At 43.5% G+C, this 20,326-nt stretch overlaps 2 protein-coding genes across 6 annotated transcripts in view; one reads left to right on the plus strand and one right to left on the minus strand.

The window, feature by feature from the left end:
• LOC106590430 (polypeptide N-acetylgalactosaminyltransferase 11) overlaps window positions 1-5,486 on the plus strand; it is a 100,201-nt gene extending 94,715 nt beyond the window's left edge. For all 5 annotated transcript variants that reach the window (XM_082970752.1, XM_014181465.3, XM_014181464.3 and 2 more), the window contains one exon: window positions 203-5,486. In XM_082970752.1, coding sequence (XP_082826878.1) covers window positions 203-334 — 132 coding nt within the window. In that variant the 3' untranslated portion in view covers window positions 335-5,486. The remainder of the gene's footprint in view (window positions 1-202) is intronic.
• Window positions 5,487-5,585: 99 nt separating this feature from the next.
• The window catches only part of LOC106590429 (histone-lysine N-methyltransferase 2C), a 206,257-nt gene continuing 191,516 nt past the window's right edge, over window positions 5,586-20,326 (minus strand). Inside the window, exons 39-50 of the mRNA XM_082970632.1 lie at window positions 20,114-20,247; window positions 18,007-18,256; window positions 17,353-17,465; window positions 16,093-16,191; window positions 13,206-14,361; window positions 12,859-12,995; window positions 10,795-10,925; window positions 9,920-10,100; window positions 9,590-9,706; window positions 7,584-7,657; window positions 7,379-7,487; window positions 5,586-7,176 (exon numbers count right to left, since the gene is read on the minus strand). Coding sequence (XP_082826758.1) covers window positions 7,084-7,176; window positions 7,379-7,487; window positions 7,584-7,657; window positions 9,590-9,706; window positions 9,920-10,100; window positions 10,795-10,925; window positions 12,859-12,995; window positions 13,206-14,361; window positions 16,093-16,191; window positions 17,353-17,465; window positions 18,007-18,256; window positions 20,114-20,247 — 2,594 coding nt within the window. The 3' untranslated portion in view covers window positions 5,586-7,083. The remainder of the gene's footprint in view (window positions 7,177-7,378; window positions 7,488-7,583; window positions 7,658-9,589; window positions 9,707-9,919; window positions 10,101-10,794; window positions 10,926-12,858; window positions 12,996-13,205; window positions 14,362-16,092; window positions 16,192-17,352; window positions 17,466-18,006; window positions 18,257-20,113; window positions 20,248-20,326) is intronic.

Raw genomic sequence — 20,326 nt, forward strand, 5'->3', positions numbered from 1 at the left:
GGGCATCATGATGATGGCAAGAAGGGCAACTTCTACTCGACCACCACCAGTTGGCTCTGGGCTACTGCACTAACCTTTTTATTAGGTACAGTAATGCTGTTTTGGAATCAGTAGAAAATGCTTATATAAAGTCTCCAATGGCTCTCCTCTCCCTCCATTCTCTATGTAACACATGGCCCCGTCTTCCTCCAACCATCTCCAGAAGAGCAACCGGCTATATCAAGTCTCAGTGGGCCAATGCCTGGCCGTGGTCGACACAATCAGCCCCAAGGGATACGTTACCATGGCGATCTGTGATGGCTCTCAGTCCCAGCAGTGGCAGTTGGAGGGCTGATGTTGATACGCCACGACTAGTAACGTTCCAGACATTGACTGCCCCCTCTGGATGGAGGGGGAATACTGCACACTGCTGCTGTGACAAGGAAATGGGGATGGAACTAATTATACGGACTGTCTTCTTGAAGACTTGGAGAACGAATTTTGTTTGTCTTCAGAACTGGTTCCAGCCCCCCTGAAGTGCACAGAGTAAGTACACTGTAGTCTCAACTGCATTTGTATGACTTCCCCCTATTGAAAATTAGTACTCCATTCTTTTCCCTGAGAACAATCTATTCCTTGTCCTATGTTTTAGAATGTGATTTAAAAAAAATTGTACAATCATGTTTAAATGAATTTTATCAAATTTGCACAGCAGTCTTGCATTAGACAATTAATATTGTGTAAGTCCCAAAAAAGTGTTTACTAAGAACTTTGGACTACCAGTATTAGGACCCTGGTTTTAGAATAATTTTATTCTGTACTTATTACAATCTGTTATTTAAGTGGAATTGGCAGCGTTTTAACTACTTTTCAGATATGAAACAGACAATCATCAGTCAACAATATCAAAACCAACTTTATAAAGGTTTATGACTGAAAATTCCATGACGTACAGTAAGCCATTGTTGGCAGAATAGCTGGATGCAGTTCAATGCATGAATTACTATAATTCACCAATACCAGAAATACTGCTATCAGACTGTAAATCACAGCTGGTCTGCTACACTATAGTTTGCTGCATCCACCCAATCAGGATGCACTGTTAGTTTCAATGACTCAATATTTTGGACAAAAATGGATGAATGTAACTCAGGCTGGGAATGTCAATACAATCAACCTGGCGTATCTATTTATTTAGCAAGCTAAAAACACAGAGCCTAACATTTGGAAGATGTCATGCCATTGGAGGAGTGGGTGACCCATTGTTGCCATGTTTGCAGTTTTACCTCCACTTTGAAAACGATGTTGTGGGTGAAAATGTATTGGTTGTGGGTTTTTGGGCTAAGTTGCACTGCGGCTGCCATGGCATTTCTCTTAAAAAATGTTTTTTGCTGAGACCTGCTGCTGACTGTCAGGCAGTGAGGCAGGCTGTTGCTGAGTGAGTGGTGGGGAGGACCAAAGGAGTGTGTGTTGAGAGCACTAGAGTTATTGGCTGAGTCACGTGAGCAAGAGGAGAGCGAGCAGCACGTGCGCTCGTTGTGGCAACTTTTTACCAGTTGTAGGTAGGTAATTACGTTTTCATTATGGAAACACCTTTTTCCATAAAACATTAATGTGCTAGAACTGATGCAAATCAAGAAATAATGCACACAAAGCACTGGAAAAAGACTGGGCACATTACATATATTCGCTCCGAAGTGGTTTAAACTGCATTCCAATGTTGACTGCTTAAAGACAACGGTATCAAGCGAAGTGCTTTATGCATGCTCAGTTCTTGGGTCTCAGGGGCTGCCCGGGTGGAAATTTGAAATGGAAGTTATGGAACTCTCTCACGTAGTTCTTTTTATGGGGAAAAGTTCTCAATGAAACTGACAAGCTAAATGCAGAGAATTATACATTTGCTTCTGTTGGAGTGCCTGGACACAGCCGTGGTATATTGGCCATATTGCTATTATAAACTGGTTACCAACGTAATTAGAGCAGTAAAAATACATGTTATGTCATACCCGTGGTATTCAGTCTGATATACCATGGCTTTCAGCCAATCAGGGCTCAAATCACCCAGTTTATAATTACAGTTAGAAACCTGGTTTGAGCCCTGAAAGCCGTGGTATATCAGACCATATACCATGGGTAAAACAAAACATTGGTGGGTATATAGCGGTTAACGGCTCTGCGTTGTCTTGCATAAGAACAGCCCTTAGCCCATATACCATACCCCCTTGTGCCTTATTGCTTAATCCAAGCTGTCAAACGTGTTAAATTGACATCCATTGATAAATTCTAGCGAGTTTAAGGGCCAATTCTTTTCTCTTGCCACATACAAATTTTGTTCTAATGTCATTACAATTTACTATGATAGTCCTTCTTAATTGGCTCAATAGCATTATGGAAAAATGGTTTATTGTATAGATATGGCAACTCCTCTCGCTGAAAAATGTTTTGCTACTTTTCAGGCCTTTTGGGAGGGTTTTGAGTGGTCATTGGGCTAGAAATGTTTTTGTGACCTTTTTCCCCGCATCATTTTTTTGTGGCTAGGGATGCAGGTGTCATTTGTTAAGCAAGCATGAAATGTGAATCGCTTTGCGAGTTAGCTAGGCTGTGCTTGAACGGCTCCAGTTAGCCAGAGATATGCTATCTACTCCAATTTCAGAGCACTCTTGTCTGAGTGTGCCATAGCGCAGAATAACTGAGGAATTTATGAATGAGCAGTCAGTAAAAAAAACATTGTCAGCAACACTTTAGATAACATGAAAACAGCATAACCAGCTCTGCTTGGGTGAGTAAATGGTCAGTGGTGTCTGGAAGTAGCAAGCTAGCCAACTTTAGCCAGTTAGCTTGGGTGCTGTTGTAAGGTCAGAAGCCTCGGATCAACCCTACTCCTTGGCCGGAGCACCCAGATCGCACTCGAGTGAATTTACAAACACACCCCTTGTTGATGTGCATAACTGAGTGAGAGAGAGAGCCTACCTTTTCATTATTGTTTGATCAATAGGACCGTGAAGTTCCCAAATGTAAGAGGACTATCGTGGTATTTTAGTGCCTTCGGAAAGTATTCAGACTTCTACATTACAGCCTTAATCTAATCCTCAGCAATCTACACACACTACCCCATAACGACAAAGCGAAAACGAGTTAACATTTTTTGCAAATTTATTAAAAACAATGTTATTTGCATAAGTATTCAGACCCTTCGCTATGAGACTCGAAATTGAGTTCAGGTGCAACCTGTTTCCATTAATCATCCTTGATGTTTCTACAACTTGGAGTCCACTTCTGGTAAATTAATTTGATTGGACATGATTTGGAAAGGCACAGACCTGTCTAAGGTCCCACAGTTGACCGTGCATGTCGGAATAAAAACCAAGCCAATGAGGTCGAAGGAATTGTACGTAGAGCTCCAAGACAGGATTGTGTCAAGGCACAGATCTGGGGAAGGGTACCAAAAATGTCTGCAGCATTGAAGGTCCCCAAGAACACAGTGGCCTCCATTATTCTTAAATGGAACAAGTTTGGAACCACCAAGACTCTTCCTAGAGCTGGCCGCCCGGCCAAACGGGGGAGGAAGGCCTTGGTTTGAGTTTAATTTTTACAGGGACAGTGCACATTAATCAACTTTTCAGTAAAAGTGCCGGTTTTAGCCAGCCGGCTAATTTTCAACCGCAGTCCCTGGGCAGGTTATTAAAAACAATTACAATACAGACAATCGATGAGCAGTGAGCACACACAGAGCAACATAGGAAAAGCAAGACATAGCAAGGGAGGTGACCAAGAACCCGATGGTCACTCTGACAAGAGTTCCTTTGTGGAGATGGGAGAACCTTCCAGGAAGACAACCATCTCTGCAGCACTCTACTAATTAGGCCTTTAATGGTAGTGACCAGACGGAAGCCACTCCTCAGTGAAAGGCACCTAAAGAATCTCAGACCATGAGAAACAAGATTCTCTGGTCTGATGAAACCAAGATTGAACTCTTTGGCCTGAATGCCAAGCGTCACATCTGGAGGAAACCTGGCAGCATCATGCTGTGGGGATGTTTTTCAGCGGCAGGGACTGGGAGACTAGTCAGGATCGAGGCAAAGATGAACGGAGCAAAGTTAAGTGAGCTCCTTGATGAAAACCTGCTCCAGAGCGCTCAGGACCTCAGACTGGGGCGAATGTTCACCGTCCAACAGGACAATGACCCTAAGCACACAGACAAGACAACACAGGAGTGGTTTCGGGACAAGTCTCAATGTCCTTGAGTGGCCCAGCCTTGAACCCAAACAAACATCTCTGGAGAGACCTGAAAATAGCTGTGCAGCAACACTCCCCATCCAACCTGACAGAGCTTGAGAGGATCTGCTGAGAAGAATGGGAGAAACTACACAAATGCAGGCATGCCAAGCTTGTAGCGTCATACCCAAGAAGTACTGAGTAAAGGGTCTGAATACTTATGTAAATGTGATTTTAGTTATGTTATACATTTTAGAATAAGGTTGTAATGTAACAAAGTCAAGGGGTCTGAATACTTCCCGAAGGCACTGTACATATTTGCAGAAATCGATTCAAGTGTATTTTATGGCTTTTGGCGAATGCATTCTAAAGTCACGCTGTTACTACTGCCTGTAAACACAGTCCAGTTCAAAGTGAATTATGCCAGGCCCATGTGGCAAATGGCTTAATTGCATATAAGCCTACGGCGCACCGGTCTGCGGAGTCTCCGGTCCTGGACAAGACAGATTAGGTTTTATTTACTGGTGTCTAACTCTCTAAAAGCACAGCTGTTTCCCACTCTATATTGCTTTAACATTTTCACAAATGCCTCATTATACGTCATTCCCAAACATTCTATGAATATGTGGAAATGTAAAACAAAAAAATCTTCCTGGGGGTGTAGACAAACAGATTTCATGTTACAATGCTGTCAGTTCCACTTGAATTACTATGACATTCACTATTTTATTTTATTTAGTAAAATTGTCTTTGGCAGAAACTTTCTATTGTACAAATATTTCACTGGAATTTTGTTTGAAGTTATGTATTTGTCTGTCATACCCTTGAATTGTGCACAGCAACTTCTTTGAAAATGTTGATCGGCTCTCCAACCCTGGTCCTGGATAGCTACCCTCCTGTAGGTTTTTGCGCCAACCCCAGTTTTAACTAACCCGATTCCGCTCTACAACCAGCTAATTATTAGAATCAGGTATGCAAGATTAGGGTTGGAGAGCCTTGGGCTACACTGCATTAGCTCTACTTTATACATCATCAGGTTTATTAACATTGTGTGCAGTCTATGGAAATCATGTTGAATAGGGTAAATGGAAATGCAGGGATAGTCTTCAATTTCCCAAAGTAAATTGCAGACTTGGATCATACTAGCAAAGTCATCCATACTAGCCGTCTGTCCTGCACTGTTCTAGTGAGCTATGATTTGTTTAGTTTTTTTCTTATCTAAATGTGCGCTGTGCAGTTCAGTAATTATTTTGCAAATGAGACAACCAAATAAATGTTAATTGAAGTATGAACATGCCTTGTCTAATTTGCAATTGATTGACATTAAAGTTTGGTCCATTTCCTCCCACAGTACAGAAGTGGCACGGAACTGAGATAAAGGAAATAGCAAATTTCAGATGTAAAATATTTTATTTTTTGTAAATGATCTGATTCCACAACCCATCACACTGTATACTTTAAAAGCCTTCCATGTTTTTTCTTACATTAGATACTACTATACAGGACAAAGAAAAGACACATACTGTTAAGAGGTCTGAATATTGTACGAGGGAAAATTATGTACAATTTGAAAACATACATACTGTTTATACCGACTTTTGTGCACACAAATGAAAACTTCATTTCAAACTGGTCAGAAAAATGCTAGTACCAGATTGACTTTTGTGATTGAGTCAAGAAGTAAATCAGAATTTTTTTCTCAACTACCCAGCATGTTTCTTCTTCAAAAGAAATGTAAACAACAAATTTTGTCAAAAGCATAATGGAGTCCCCTGCAACTGGTAAGTGAAAGACATATTTTTAAAACATGTGTCTGTTAATTAACAGCATGGGGTAAATCAGACTACTGTGCGTATGATACAGTTAAAGAAGCTAACCGATGGTGTGGGTGGTTTCCAACCTAAATTCACAGTTCTCTAATTCTACGTTCAAATCTGATTAACTAAGGGTTAGGATGTAACAGTCTCTGATTGGTGCTCTGTGCAATTCTTAGATTGCGCGTGTCAATGCAAATAAATTGTCGTAAAATTAAAGAAACAGAAAACATTCTTCAAGTGGTCATAATTTTAGACAACACAACTACATTCTAAATAAAACAAAAATACTCTGGACTTTTACACATTCTGCACAATGATATCCTTCTTAAATACTTTTTTGTTGTTGAAAAAAACAAAAGAATCATCCATGAAGCTAAGGTAGCATTTGGCTGATTATTTACTTAATTTCGTCTTTCCTTTTTTACAGATATTTACACATTGTATATAGTAACACGTTCTGATTAGACTGGGCTGCAGTTTGCCGGTGACTCTTTCTCCTCATTTAAAAAAATAACTTCATTTGATAATAAATACGAAAAAAATCTCTTATTTTACATAAATCAAAAACAAACTGACTCATGGAATCAAGTATTTAACTAATTTTTTGTTTTTAGTGCAAGTTAATAATCCCTTAGCTTTGTCCCTAAGGAAGTCCTCTCTGTACATTCCTTGTTCAGTGGCGTCTACATTTCTGTAACTATATATGTATATATTTCTTAATCCGGAGGACCTGCCTCTCTAACTCAATAAGGCGGTGGCCAGCACAAAACTCTCCTGGTTAACTGGTGAATTCTACCCCAGCCCCAATCCCTTAACCCATTTCCCTCTCACACGTTTTAATATTAACAAAAATCCATCTCAACTCTTTTTTGCAGAGTGAAAGACTCGGCTCACTGCCTTTATAAAAATAGTCTTTCTGCCTTTTGATTCCCCTAACAGTTCTGCGGTCAGTCTCTTCCCCCGATAAATTCTTTTTTTTAAGCAATAGCGTATCAACCAACAAGCCTATAAGGAATGCACGTGTGTGTGTAATTTTAAAGTGTCGTTGCCCGTCTTTTCCTGCAACTCTGTTCTAGTTCATCCATTTCCGACAGTTGACTGCACCACAGTGGCAAGGGATCTTATGCTGGTCGTCCTCCAGGTCAAATTTGTAGTCGTAACACAGCTAAGAAGAAGAGAGAGAAATCAGTTCAATCCAGCTCTATCGACATGCAAAACTTTGATAAAGATATCAATGCATGCTTGATATGACGAGACCATTGTTATTCATGTGTTAGCTTAATGTTTGAGGTAGCTACAGTGCAATTCATTCCCAGTCTCTACTCCCAATATAAAGTAATATTGTTAATGAAAGGTACATATCTTACCTCCTCTCCTCTCTGGATATTACGGCAGGAGCTGATGACGATCTTAACACCTCTCTCCAAGCTCACGGCCTCAGTGATGCAGTTGGGGGCACAGGAGTGGTTGATATATCTGAGGATGATAAAGGGTAAACAACTTTTCTAAATGCTAGTGAAATGTAACATAAGTGGGGGTCAAATGATGTATTTGGAACGTAGAAACTCCCACCTTGCTGGTCCGCCTGTTATGGTGGCGTCGACGACATGCTCACTGTCCAGGCGGAACATGTAGACTCCACGGTTCTGCAGCACAGCAATAGAATCAAATATGTAAGATACAAAATTGCCATGCTTGTCTTGTAGATAAAGTGCCTTCAGAAATGATTCATCCCCCTCGACTTGTTACAGCCTGAATTCAAAATGGATTAAATTGACTCTCACCCATCTACACAACACCCCGTAATGACAGTGAAACAATGTCTGCAGCATTGAAGATCACCAAGAACACAGTGGCCTCCATCATTCTTACATGGAAGAAGTTTGGAACCACCAACCTCTTCCTAGAGCTGGCCGCCTGGCCAAACTGAGCAATTGGGGGAGAAGGGCCTTGGTCAGGGAGTTGACCAAGAGCCCGATGGTCACTCAGAGTTCCTCTGTGGAGATGGGAGAACCTTCCAGAAGGACAACCATCTCTACAGCACTCTACCAATCAGGCCTTTATGGTAGTGACCAGACAGAAGCCTCTCCTCAGTAAAAGGCACATGACAGCCCGCTTGGAGTTTGCCAAAAGGCACCTAAAGGACTCTCAGACCATGAGAAACATTCTCTGGTCTGATGAAACCAAGATTGAACTCTTTGGCCTGAATGCCAAGCGTCACATCTGGAGGAAACCTGGCATCATCCCTACAGTGAAGCATGGTGGTAGCAGCATCATGCTGCGGGGATGTTTTTCAGCTGCAGGGACTGGGAGACTAGTCAGGATCGAGGGAAAGATGAACGGAGTAAAGTACAGAGAGATCCTTGATGAAAACCTGCTCCAGAGCACTCAGGACCTCAGACTGGGCGAAGGTTCACCTTCCAACAGGACAACGACCCTAAGCACACAGACAAGACAACGCAGGAGTGGCTTCGGTACAAGTGTCTGAGTGGCCCAGCCAGAGCCTGGACTGGGACTTGAACCCGATCTAACATCTCTAGAGAGACCTGAAAATATCTGTGCAGCGACGCTCCCCATCCAATCTGACAGAGCTTGAGAGGATCTGCAGAGAAGAATAGGCGATACTCCCCAAATAAAGGTGTGCCAAGCTTGTAGCATCATACCTAAGAAGACTTGAGGCTGTAACCACTGCCAAAGGTGCTTCAACAAAGTACTGAGTAAAGGGTTTGAATACTTATGTAAATGTGTTTTTAAATTAACACATTTCTAAACTTGTTTTTGCTTTGTCATTATGGGGTATTGTGTGTCGATTGAGGAAAAAAACTATAATCAATTTTAGAATTAGGCTAACGTAATAAAATGTGGAAAAAGTCAAGGGGTCTGAATGCACTAACTACAATGTTGTTGATCCATCCTCAGTGTTCTCCTATCACAGCCATTTAAACTCTGTTTTTAAGTCTCCATTGGCCTCATGGTGAAATCCCTGAGGGGTTTCCTTTCTCTCTGTCAACTGAGTTAAGGACACCTGTATCTTTTGTAGTGACTGGGTGTATTTATACACTATTCAAAGTGATATTCAATGTCTGCTTTTGTAAATAATGTTTTATCTACCCATGAGTGCCCTTTGCGAGGCGTTGGAAAACCTCCCTGGTCTTTGTGGTTGAATCTGTTTGAAATTCACTGCTCGACTGAGGGACCGTACAGAGATGAGGCAGTCACTCAAAAATCATGTTAAACACTTATTGCACACAGTGAGTCCATGTAACTTATTGACTCAAAATATTTCAGCTTTTCATTTGTAAACAATTCCACTGACATTATGGGGTTTGTGTGTAGGCCAGTGACAAAAATATCAACATTTTATATTCAGGCTGTAATGTGAATACTTTCTGGAGGCGCTATGTTTTTAGGAGGCCGGATACATGGCCAAAAGTATTTAGACACCACTTCAAATGAGTGGATTCGGCTATGTCAGCCACACCCGTTGCTTAAAGGTGTATAAAATCAAGCACACAGCAGAATGGCCTTACACATGTAGTGTATCTAGTCTTGTGGTAAAAATGACTATTTAAACTCACCTGGGATTCATACATCTTCTCCATCCGGTTGGCGACCTCGTTGCGAATGAGGGTACCGATGTACTCAATCACCATGGTGTGGGACTCAATGTCCCTGGCAGCGTACAGACCCAACCCCTGCCCGAGGACAGACACAGTGCGGGTCAACACCTCAAACAACTTAACTCGACTACTATGAATGCTGCCATATCAGTCATAACCCAATCAATGTACATCAAAACAAAATAGCTTATGACACGTTTCTAATAAGTTAGAGAAGTATATTGAATCTGCATCAGTGATGTGTAGAGACCGCATGTAGCCCTAGCACAGAGTGGCAAAGGTGCCCACCTGAATGCGGGAGCGCGCCAGGTACACATTGCTCTTCCACTCTGCCTTCATGCGTCGGTACTGGAAGGGGACGGATGCAAACTGCTTGGGGGTCACCTCTTCTGGTGCTTCCACCACACCCACGCTGCCAACCGTCTGCATGGATTTAGAGGAGCCGCCGGTGCTGGACAAAGTGTGAGATCTACAGGAAGAGGAGAAGCCAAAACACACGAGACACCCTGAAGCATTTCCACAACAGGAAGTTAGAATTACAGTACTACTTTTGTAGGGTTGGACTGTGTATGGGGGCTTCCTGAACGCAGATTATGCCCACTCCTAACTGGCATTGTTAATGGAGACAGTCCATTTAAAGGTACAGGAATAGGCTTAATTTGGGCCTCCGGGAAAGCGGCCGTAAGAGTTTCACCAAACGAGAATCAAGTAGGAGTTAGTTATTGGGTGGAGAGGCAGCTATTGTGTGGCTAAGAGCAGAACCCTTTCTAGCAGGGATACCAACATCTAGCTTTATAAGAAAGTAGAATTTACATAAACAGAATTATGGGTTAATATAGCACTAAAACAGTGACACGTACAAGATTGACTGAAAATGGACGTGACAATGAAGGATGACGACATCACAAGAAAAGAGTGATGGAGGAAAGCGGTTGTTTTTGTTACATTGATTTAAATCAAAGGAACCTCATGACTCGTTTCCTACAACTAGGAATCTGTGAAGTGACGTTAAAAAAACGTGCATAAAGAAGATACTGAAGAAGAGAGAAAACACCTCGTTGTGGATGGAACAAAGACAACGTTTTCCAGAGATTAAAACAATGGCCAAAACAAACATGGCAGGAAGTTAAGTGTAAAATCATACAGAATACCTTAACACCAACCTCTTGACATGGGTGCAGGTCTTGGGTTCCGAGCGGGCACTGCCAGTTGGGTTGATGGCCAAGGGGAGATCCATCAGAGGGTTCCGTCCAAAACGGAAAGTATAACTTTCACAGGCCTCCACTCCAGGGAGCTGGGAGATCCAGGCGTGCGCGCCACACACACACACACACACACACACACACACACACACACACACACACACACACACAGAGATAATGAAAAATATATATTTTAACATTTAAGTGGTTTGAGGGTTTATAATGACCAAAAGTTTTAAACTTAATTTAAACACTCAATAGTGCATTGCAGGTTGCCATTATGATTTGTAAGTGGATATATTGAACAGTTTTTCCTACAGGTAATTTTTTAAAGAAATGTCTTACACCACTTAACCTTCGATTGAAAAAGTGCTTTCATAATCAACTGAAAAGCCAATAGTGTCTGCTGGAGAACCTCCTGTGCCTGTGAAAAGCCTTTTCCTTCAAAGCACTTCATGGAGTTGAAGCTATTTTGTATTGGTGCTTTTAACAAAAATGTTTTGATTTACCCAAACCAATGGCCTTGGAGAAGAAAATTCAAAATTCAAACCCAAACTGGGTTAGCTACAGTGCATTCGGAAATTATTCAGACCTGTTCCCTTTTTCCAAATTGTTACATTACAGCCTTATTCTAAAATGGATTAAATAAATGTTTTCCCTCAATCTACACACAATACTCCATAAAGACAAATCGAAAACAGGTTTTTAGAAATGTTTGCAAATGTATTAAAAATATGAAACACCTTATTTACATAAGTATTCAGAACCTTTGCTATAAGACTCGAAATTGAGCTCAGGTGCATCCTATTTCCGTTGATCATCCTTGATGTTTCTACAACTTAATTGTGGTAAATTCAATTGATTGGACATGATTTGGAAAGGCACACAACTGTCTATATAAGGTCCCACAGTTGACAGTGCATGTCAGAGCAAAAACCAAGCCATAAGGTCGAAGGAATTGTGTCGAGGCACAGATCTGGGGAAGGGTACCAAAACATTTCTGCAGCATTGAAGGTCCCCAAGAACACAGTGGCCTCCATCATTCTTAACTGGAAGAAGTTTGGAACCACAAACTTTTCTTAGCGCTGGCCGCCCAGCCAAACTGAGCAATCGAGGGAGACCAAGAACCAGGGGGGTGACCAAGAACCGGATGGTCGCTCCAGAGTTCCTCTGTGGAGATGGGAGAACCTTCCAGAAGGACAACCATCTCTGCAGGACTCCACCAATCAGGCTTTTATGGTAGAGTAGCCAGACGGAAGCCACATGACAGCCCGCTTGGAGCTTGCCAAAAGGCATCTAAAGGACTCAGACCATGAGAAACAAGATTCTCTGGTCTGATGACACCAAGATTGAACTCTTTAGCCTGAATGCCAAGTGTCCTGTCTGGAGGAAACCTGGCACCATCCCTACATGGTGGTGGCAGCATCATGCTTTGGGGATGTTTTTCAGTGGCAGGGACTCGGCAGGATCGAGGGAAATATTAACGGAGCAAAGTACAGAGAGATTCTTGAAGAAAATCTGCTCACCTTCCAACAGGACAACGACCCTAAGCACACAGCCAAGACAACGCAGGAGTGGTTTCAGGACAAGTCTCTGAATGTCCTTGACTGGCCCGACCAGAGCCCGGACATGAACCCGATCAAACATGTCTGCAGAGACCTGAAAATAGCTGTGCAGCGACGCTCCCCATCCTACCTGATAGAGCTTGAGAGGATCTGCAGAGAAGAATGGGAGAAACTCCCCAAATACAGGTGTGCCAAGCTTGTAGCGTCATACCCAAGAAGACTCAAGGCTGTAATCGCTGCCAAAAGTGCTTCAACAAAGTAAGTAAAGGGCCTGATTTTTTTATTTTTCATTATGGGGTATCGTGTTAGATTTTCAGGGGGGAAAAAATGATTGAATCAATTTGTGAATAAGTCTAACGTAACAAAATGTGTAAAAAGTCAAGGGGTCTGAATACTTTCCGAATGCACTGTATACACCCACCTAAAACCTTCTACTCTCTCTTGCCATCTCTGCTCTTACCGATTCCACGATCCTGGTGACAGCAGTGACAGTGAATCCAAACAGGTCCTCTCCCTTCAGGTAGACGGGGAACAATTTCAGCGTTCCAGACTCGTTACGCCGCTCAGCCACAGGCTCCAGAATCTTGTCCCAGACACCTACAACACAACAAAATGGATATTCAGGGGTGAGGTCAATAAGGTCATGTTCATAAGGCACTTCATGGAAGAAAACTGACAAACAGATGGACTAGCTGGACATTAAAACTGACTGAAACGGAGAGGGACTACCTGGACATTTTCATTTTCTGTTGCAACCATCCCCCCACCCCCCCCACGTCTGTTTCTCACCCCACCACGCCTCCTTACCTTTGGGTGAGGCGCCGGTGAGCACCAGGTCATCGTAGCCCTGTTCCATCACCCGCACCACAAACTCCGGCCGGCCCTCGTTCTCCTCCACCGAGCACAGGTAGCGGCAGCGGCGGTTGCCGTGACGCGTGCTCCAGTAGATGCGGCTGGCCCGGTAGCCCACGGGGAAGATGGCGTTGGCCGAGTGGAAGGCGGCCATCTGCTGAGGAAGCAGCTGACCCACAGTGTGGAACACCAGGCTGCCCACACGGAACGTGTGCTGGTGCTCGCCACGCTGCATGATGCTGGCCATCTGCCGCGCCTCATCACGCTGCACGTAGACACGGCGGAACACTGCGAAGCAGCGCAGCTCGTGGTCGTTAGTGGCGGGCGCCACGGCCCTGTCGCTGCCGATGCCCCGGGGCCGGTGCAGGTGGCACAGCATGGTCTTGTCCTTGAAGAAGGTGCACTGGGCCTTGAGGGCGCATGTGAAGTGGTAGGCATTGGCGCAGCGCAACCGGTGGCAGCGGCTGGTGGCACCCGTCTGCTGGCAGTAGGCACAGCGCACCGCCATGCCCCGCCGTAACGCCAGCTCCACGTTGATAAGGGCGCCTGCCTGCGTCTCATACACCTCCGATGACCACAGTGCGCAGTTAAGGTGCACCCACAAGTCGAGGTCCAGGTTGAGGAGCCGGGCGGGCCCGTCCGTCACACCGTCGCCCTCCTCGTGGCAGAAGCAGCAACGTCGAAGGTCGCGGGGAAGGGGATCAGGACGCAGAGAGGCACCCAGCTTCCTCAGCAGCTTGTCCATCTCGTCCTCACTGGGCAGAGAGGACAGCAGCGTTCTCCTAGTGGGAACCACAATGTGCACGCTCCACTTGCGCCAACGCAGGCCCTTCCAGCGCTTGTGGTGGTGCGGCGACATATCACCTCCCCCGCTGGCTGAGTGGACCGCCCTGGGCCTTGGCTTGAATTTGACCGTCACCTTGAGAGTGTCCGGCTTGGGTTTCTCAGAGGGGAAGGAGATGAGACGGGGGCTGGAGGGGGGCGACTGTTTGGGCTGCAGCTGGGCCAGGCAGTGGACGTCCAGTGTGGACATGTTGTTACTATACTGGTGGAGCACCTTGGACGGGCTCTCTTTGACCGACGACTCAGGCAAGAGAGGAGACATGTTTGGCTGCGAAAGAGAGTTTACTCATTAGGAATCCAATGCAAATTCCTCTCAGCAATGGCATCTTTGGTCATTGTTTGACCATGTTAAAATAATCCACCTGCTTTTTGACTGCGCTTAAATGAACACATAAATCCACTCATTCTCCATGCAATCTATGAGTCCAACCCATTATAACAATACCAACGTTCATACACATTTTGACAGCTGGAATCTTTTTTGGAGACACTTTTTCATGACTTAACAACATTTCCATGACCAACAATTGGCGACGTCGCTATGTACGTGTAAATAAGTGAGGCTCTCTGGGAGGCTGCTCTCTGATTACATGTACCATCTCCTGTCGTTGAGCAAGGTACTTAACCCCCCACAGTAGAATACCTGTTAGGCAACTGTATCAAACACGTAGTCAACCCTCAGTCTGATGAGCTACCTCGTGAAACACATCAGAGCCCATTTATCAAGGTCCGGTTGAGCAGGTCATTTCTAAAATGTGTTTTGTTGGAGGGGAATAAAAGCCTGCACACCCATTAGAAATAAAAGCCTGCACACCCATTAGAAATAAAAGCTTGCACACCCATTAGAAATAAAAGCTTGCACACCCATTAGCTCTTCTGGAGAATGGTTAACCACCCTTAATGTATAACATTTCACGCCTTTTGAAAAAATTTGCTCATTCAATATATCAAAGATCAAATGGCTATGGTAGGCCATTTTCTAAAATAAATGTTTCTGGTTTAGTCATATTTATCTTAGCTACTTTAGAATTGTTTACTTTGCAGGCTGACTAGCATCTATCGAGTTGCAATGTCCCATACATCCAAATCAACTGGAATTGAACGAATCCCAAATAATACAACATCGAAGTGAATCATTCTTTCTAAAATAATCTTTTAAATTAAACATGAATCATTCAAAAAAGTTAAACATTATGGCCTTATTTGCAAGTGTCGGTGGAACGTTTTTTGGGACATGACGAAAACATTATATGCTAATAATAGCTAAACAATTAGACTCTTATGGGTTATGCCGGGGAGCTAAGCCATATGGAATTGTTTTAGGAAGGTCATACCAAGGATCATTTTGCTATTTGATTTAGAATTTTAAGACCCCTTGAAGTTTAAAAAAGAATATGATAAAATACATTTTGGCCTTACTGCTATTAACCCATACAAACGAATGGAACAACGGATAGTCTAAAGGAAATTTGTTCTGAACTGTCTGTCCTATATATCTGAGAGAGATCAGTCAACAAATATATTTTTGTATTATGCTAATTCAATTTTTGCGGGGGGGCGCGGACATTGACCTTAGGGGGTACAATTATATGTTTTGAATTGGCTACCTAGTTTTTAGAGAACAGACTATCATTTTATAGGCTAGGCCTACATGCTGTTGCAATGCCGACTGTCTTGCTCTACTTGAGCAACGGCCCACTCGTCTTGCACAAATGCAGGTGATGCTCGCAAACACAGACGCACTAAAGTGTCATTCCGTTCCTGTCGATTTTTATTCCTTTGATAAAATGTGCCTGAATAAATTACCTTAACAGAAACTATGAAATTAATTTATTATTTTTACTTTTCCTGACCTGGAAAACACCATTAAAAAAATCCTGGACTTTTTCAGGATTTTCTTGACAGTACAAATTGTCTACATACCATACTGGTATCAGTGAGGTTCTCTCAAAAAGCTAAGAGAGCAAAAGATGTGTTGAGTACAGTTAGAGATACACACCTTACTGTCCATGGTTTTGGATTGTGTGGCAGTGGCGTGGAGGACGAAACAGTTATGGCTGCAGAAGACCATGCTGCCCCCGGCATGGTTCGGTCTCTCCTGTGGAAAGCAGAGACAAGTCAGCATCATGTACATTAGGCACAAAAAGGAAGAAACGTCTCAGTGAAACAGGCAGGTATTAACAACCTGTGCAATTAGAAACACTCATTTTAGTTTTCCGTTGCAAAACGTTTTGCCTAAATGAACATGACCCAGGTCACAGACAAGGCCACTCTGCCTGAACGTGCATGAGACGCACAGTCCTGAAACTACTACTACCCCATATGCACTCCTGAAAGTGATCCTCGAAGATATCCTACATATGGGAACCTATGGATCAAAAAGCCTGCTGTGCCACAGCCATTGTGTTGACGCCATAAAGAGTCGGGACATTTGCATAGCCTGTGTGTGGGCTGGCAGGAAGAGGAGGAAGACAAAGGTAACTCCTGATTTAAACAGACTTGTATTTACATACTCAACTCGGGCCATCTCGACTCCTCCCGTGGTAAATAAGGAAGTGTGTCGTGGCAGTGGTCCCTCGGGGGTTAGGCAGTTAAACTGGTAATTGTTCTGGGGCGGATCGTTACTTCCCCAAAGGGAATGGGGATTAGCATAATAAGGCAACCGTTTTCTACGTACCCCCCTAAGGGGAGGACTTGAGGCAGGTCGCATGCTTTGAAGTCCTCAAAGTATACTTTAACCTCAAGCTCTTTATATGGATGGTACATAAGGGAGGGCTGGAGGAACTAAGAGCAAATGATGACATGAATTTGAATAAGAACGCAAAAAAAATGTCAATCCCAAAGAGGGGCTGATAAATTCATAAAAGCAGGCCTTAGCTTTACTTTTTTTCATTCCTTTTTTGGCTCAGATAAATCTCATTCCTCAGCAACCAAACTGATACTGTAGACATGATAGGAATGACTTTCAGGCTTATACAATTCAAATAACTAAACGTGTTCAAATTAACTAACAATACTTTTGGAGCTCCCGAGTGTGGCAGCGGTCTAAGGCACTGCATCTCAGTGCTGGAGGCGTCACTACAGACCCTGGTTCGATTCCAGGCTGTATCACAACTGGCCATGATTGGGAGTCCCATAGGGCGGGCCCAGCATCGCTAGGGTTTGGCTGCCATTGTAAATAAGAATTTGTTCTTAACTGACTTGCCTAGTAAAATAAAAATATTTGCTTCAGTCGAGCAACAACTGATCTGGGGCTTACCCGTTTGCTGCAGGGTAGGTCTTTGGTGGACTTGCGGACTCCGTTTCCCAGAACCAGCACCTTGCAGTTCCAGCACCACTGGGGTTTAGGCCTGTCTCCCCTGGCAGACGGACCTAAAACACAAACGACTCAATCAAACTGACCATCAACATTGCAGAACACTTAAATGTATCAACCAACAAAACATGCAATTTCAACCTCAATTCGTCAATCAAAACACTTGGGTGAACAAGAACAAAACAGACCGCTAGTACGATTGCATTTGGGTCATTTCACATGGCTTCTTCAAAATCAATTAAGACAACCATATTATACTTTGAAAGTCTGAAACTGAAGACCTAACAGGTTCATCATCCCCAACCATTAGGGGATTTCATTAAACTTCAAATCTCAGACATGATCAATAAAGGCTAGATAGGACTATCAGAGAGCTCTGGCTCACACACAGACTAGTGTTTCCATGCCTAGCTCTTTGTTCAAAATCTTTTCGAAACAGACAATTGTTTGTATGGAAAGTAATAGGAAAATCAGTAAAAGAAAGTGCTAACTTAAAGGTATGGTTCCACCACGATTTAACTAGCTCTGTGGGCCAGAAACACCTATTTCTCCCATCACTATCAGTAGTTTAAAGTTGCATTACTGGTGTGTACTGACCAGCGCTGGTAGGTGGCTGCTGGCTAATTCCGGGATGGGTGGGCGGTCCGGGGGGTCTCAGGAACCTCATGGCGGGGGGCTGCTGGGGGAACATGGCTGCATGGTGGGGGTCCACACCCTGGGTCTGAGGCACCTTGACTCCAGCCAGCAGGGCCAGGGAGCTACGCTCGGGGCCGCGGCTCACCTCGTAGCTAACAGGGATGTTCACACACAGCAGGTCGGCCACCGCAGCCACCATGCCAGGGATGTTCTACAGGTCCGGAAAGGGTCAGGGGGGTCAAATAAGTTCATAGCCAGTGACGGCCAATACAAACAGCCTTATGCGAGACAACCCATTTTGTCTATCTTGCATATGGTCTGGCTTGGTTACCCGGTAGTTTATTTAAATGTACAGTTGAAGTTGGAAGTTTACATACACCTTAGCCAAACACATTTAAACTCAGTTTTTCACAATTCCTGACATTTAATCCTAGTAAAAATGCCCTGTCTTAGGTCAGTTAGGATCACCACTATTTTAAGAATGTGAAATGTCAGAATAATAGTAGAGTGATTTATTTCTTTCATCACATTCCCAGTGGGTCAGAAGTTTACATACACTCAACTAGTATTTGGTAGCATTGCCTTTAAATTGTTTAACTTGGGTCAAACGTTTCGGGTAGCCTTCCACAAGCTTCCCACAATAAGTTGGGTATATTTTGGCCCATTCCTCCTGACAAAGCTGGTGTAACTGAGTCAGGTTTGTAGGCCTCCTTGCTCGCACACGCTTTTTCAGTTTTGCCCACAAATTTTCTATGGGATTGAGGTCAGGGCTTTGTGATGGCCACTCCAATACCTTGACTTTGTTGTCCTTAAGCCATTTTGCCACAACTTTGGAAGTATGCTTGGGGTCATTGTCCATTTGGAAGACCCATTTGCGACCAAGCTTTAACTTCCTGACTGATGTCTTGAGATGTTACTTCAAAATATCCACAATTTTCCTCCCTCATGATGGCATCTATTTTGTTAGGTGCACCGGTCCTTCCTGCAGCAAAGCACCCCCACAACATGATGCTGCCACCTCCGTGCTTTACAGTTGGGATGGTGTTCTTCGGCTTGCAAGCATCCCCCTTTTTCCTCCAAACATAACGATGGTCATTATGGCCAAACAATTCTATTTTTGTTTCATCAGACCAGAGGACATTTCTCCAAAAAGTGTGATGTTTGTCCCCATGTGCAGTTGCAAACCGTAGTGTTGCTTTTTTTATGGCGGTTCTGGAGCAGTGGCTTCTTCCTTGCTGAGCGGCCTTTCAGGTTATGTCGATATAGGACTCTTTTTACTGTGGATATAGATACTTTTGTACCTGTTTCCTCCAGCATCTTCACAAGGTCCTTTGCTGTTGTTCTGGGATTGATTTGCACTTTTCGCACCAAAGTACGTTCATCTCTAGGAGACAGAATGCGTCTCCTTCCTGAGCGGTATGACGGCTGAGTGGTCCCATGGTGTTTATACTTGTATACTATTGTTTGTACAGATGAACGTGGTACCTTCTGTCGTTTGGAAATTGCTCCCAAGTATGAACCAGACTTGTGAAGATCTACAATTTTTCTGAGGTCTTGGCTGATTTCTTTTGATTTTCCCATGATGTCAAGTAAAGAGGCACTGAGCTTGAAGGTAGGCCTTGAAATACATCCACAGGTACACCTCCAATTGACTCAAATTATGTCAATTAGCCTATCAGAAGCTTCTAAAGCCATGACATCATTTTCTGGAATTTTCCAAGCTGTTTAAAGGCACAGTCAACTTCGTGTATGTAAACTTCTGACTCACTGGAATTGTGATACAGTGAATTATAAGTCAAATAATCTGTCTGTAAACAATTGTTGGAAAAATTACTTGTGTCATGTATAAAGTAGATGTCCTAACCGACTTGCCAAAACTATACTTTGTTAACAAGAAATTTGTGGAGTGGTTGAAAAACGAGTTTTAATGACTCCAACCTAAGTGTATGTAAACTTCCGACTTCAACTGTATGTATGTTTTCAGAATGTCTACTGCCATTTAGTGTCTAAGATCAGATCAAGTATAGTCGTCAAAATGGGTTGTTTACAGTTGTATTTAACCACTCACCTCCGCTGCGACCGGATTCAAGGTGATAGCTATGGTTACCAGGCCAGCTTTGGAGCAGGAGGGAGCCTGTCTGAACTGGGACCCGAAAAAGGAGCTTGAGGGTTCAGTCTTGACCTCTCGCTTAATCTCAGTCCCTGAGGGAAACAACCAGACAATGTAATATTATAGAGGAACTAACACAAATGATGCTTGTACAACACTGGCCTGGGAATG

Source organism: Salmo salar, chromosome 29 (genome assembly GCF_965601325.2).
Source record: "Salmo salar chromosome 29, fSalSal1, whole genome shotgun sequence".
Taxonomy (NCBI): Eukaryota; Metazoa; Chordata; class Actinopteri; order Salmoniformes; family Salmonidae; genus Salmo; species Salmo salar.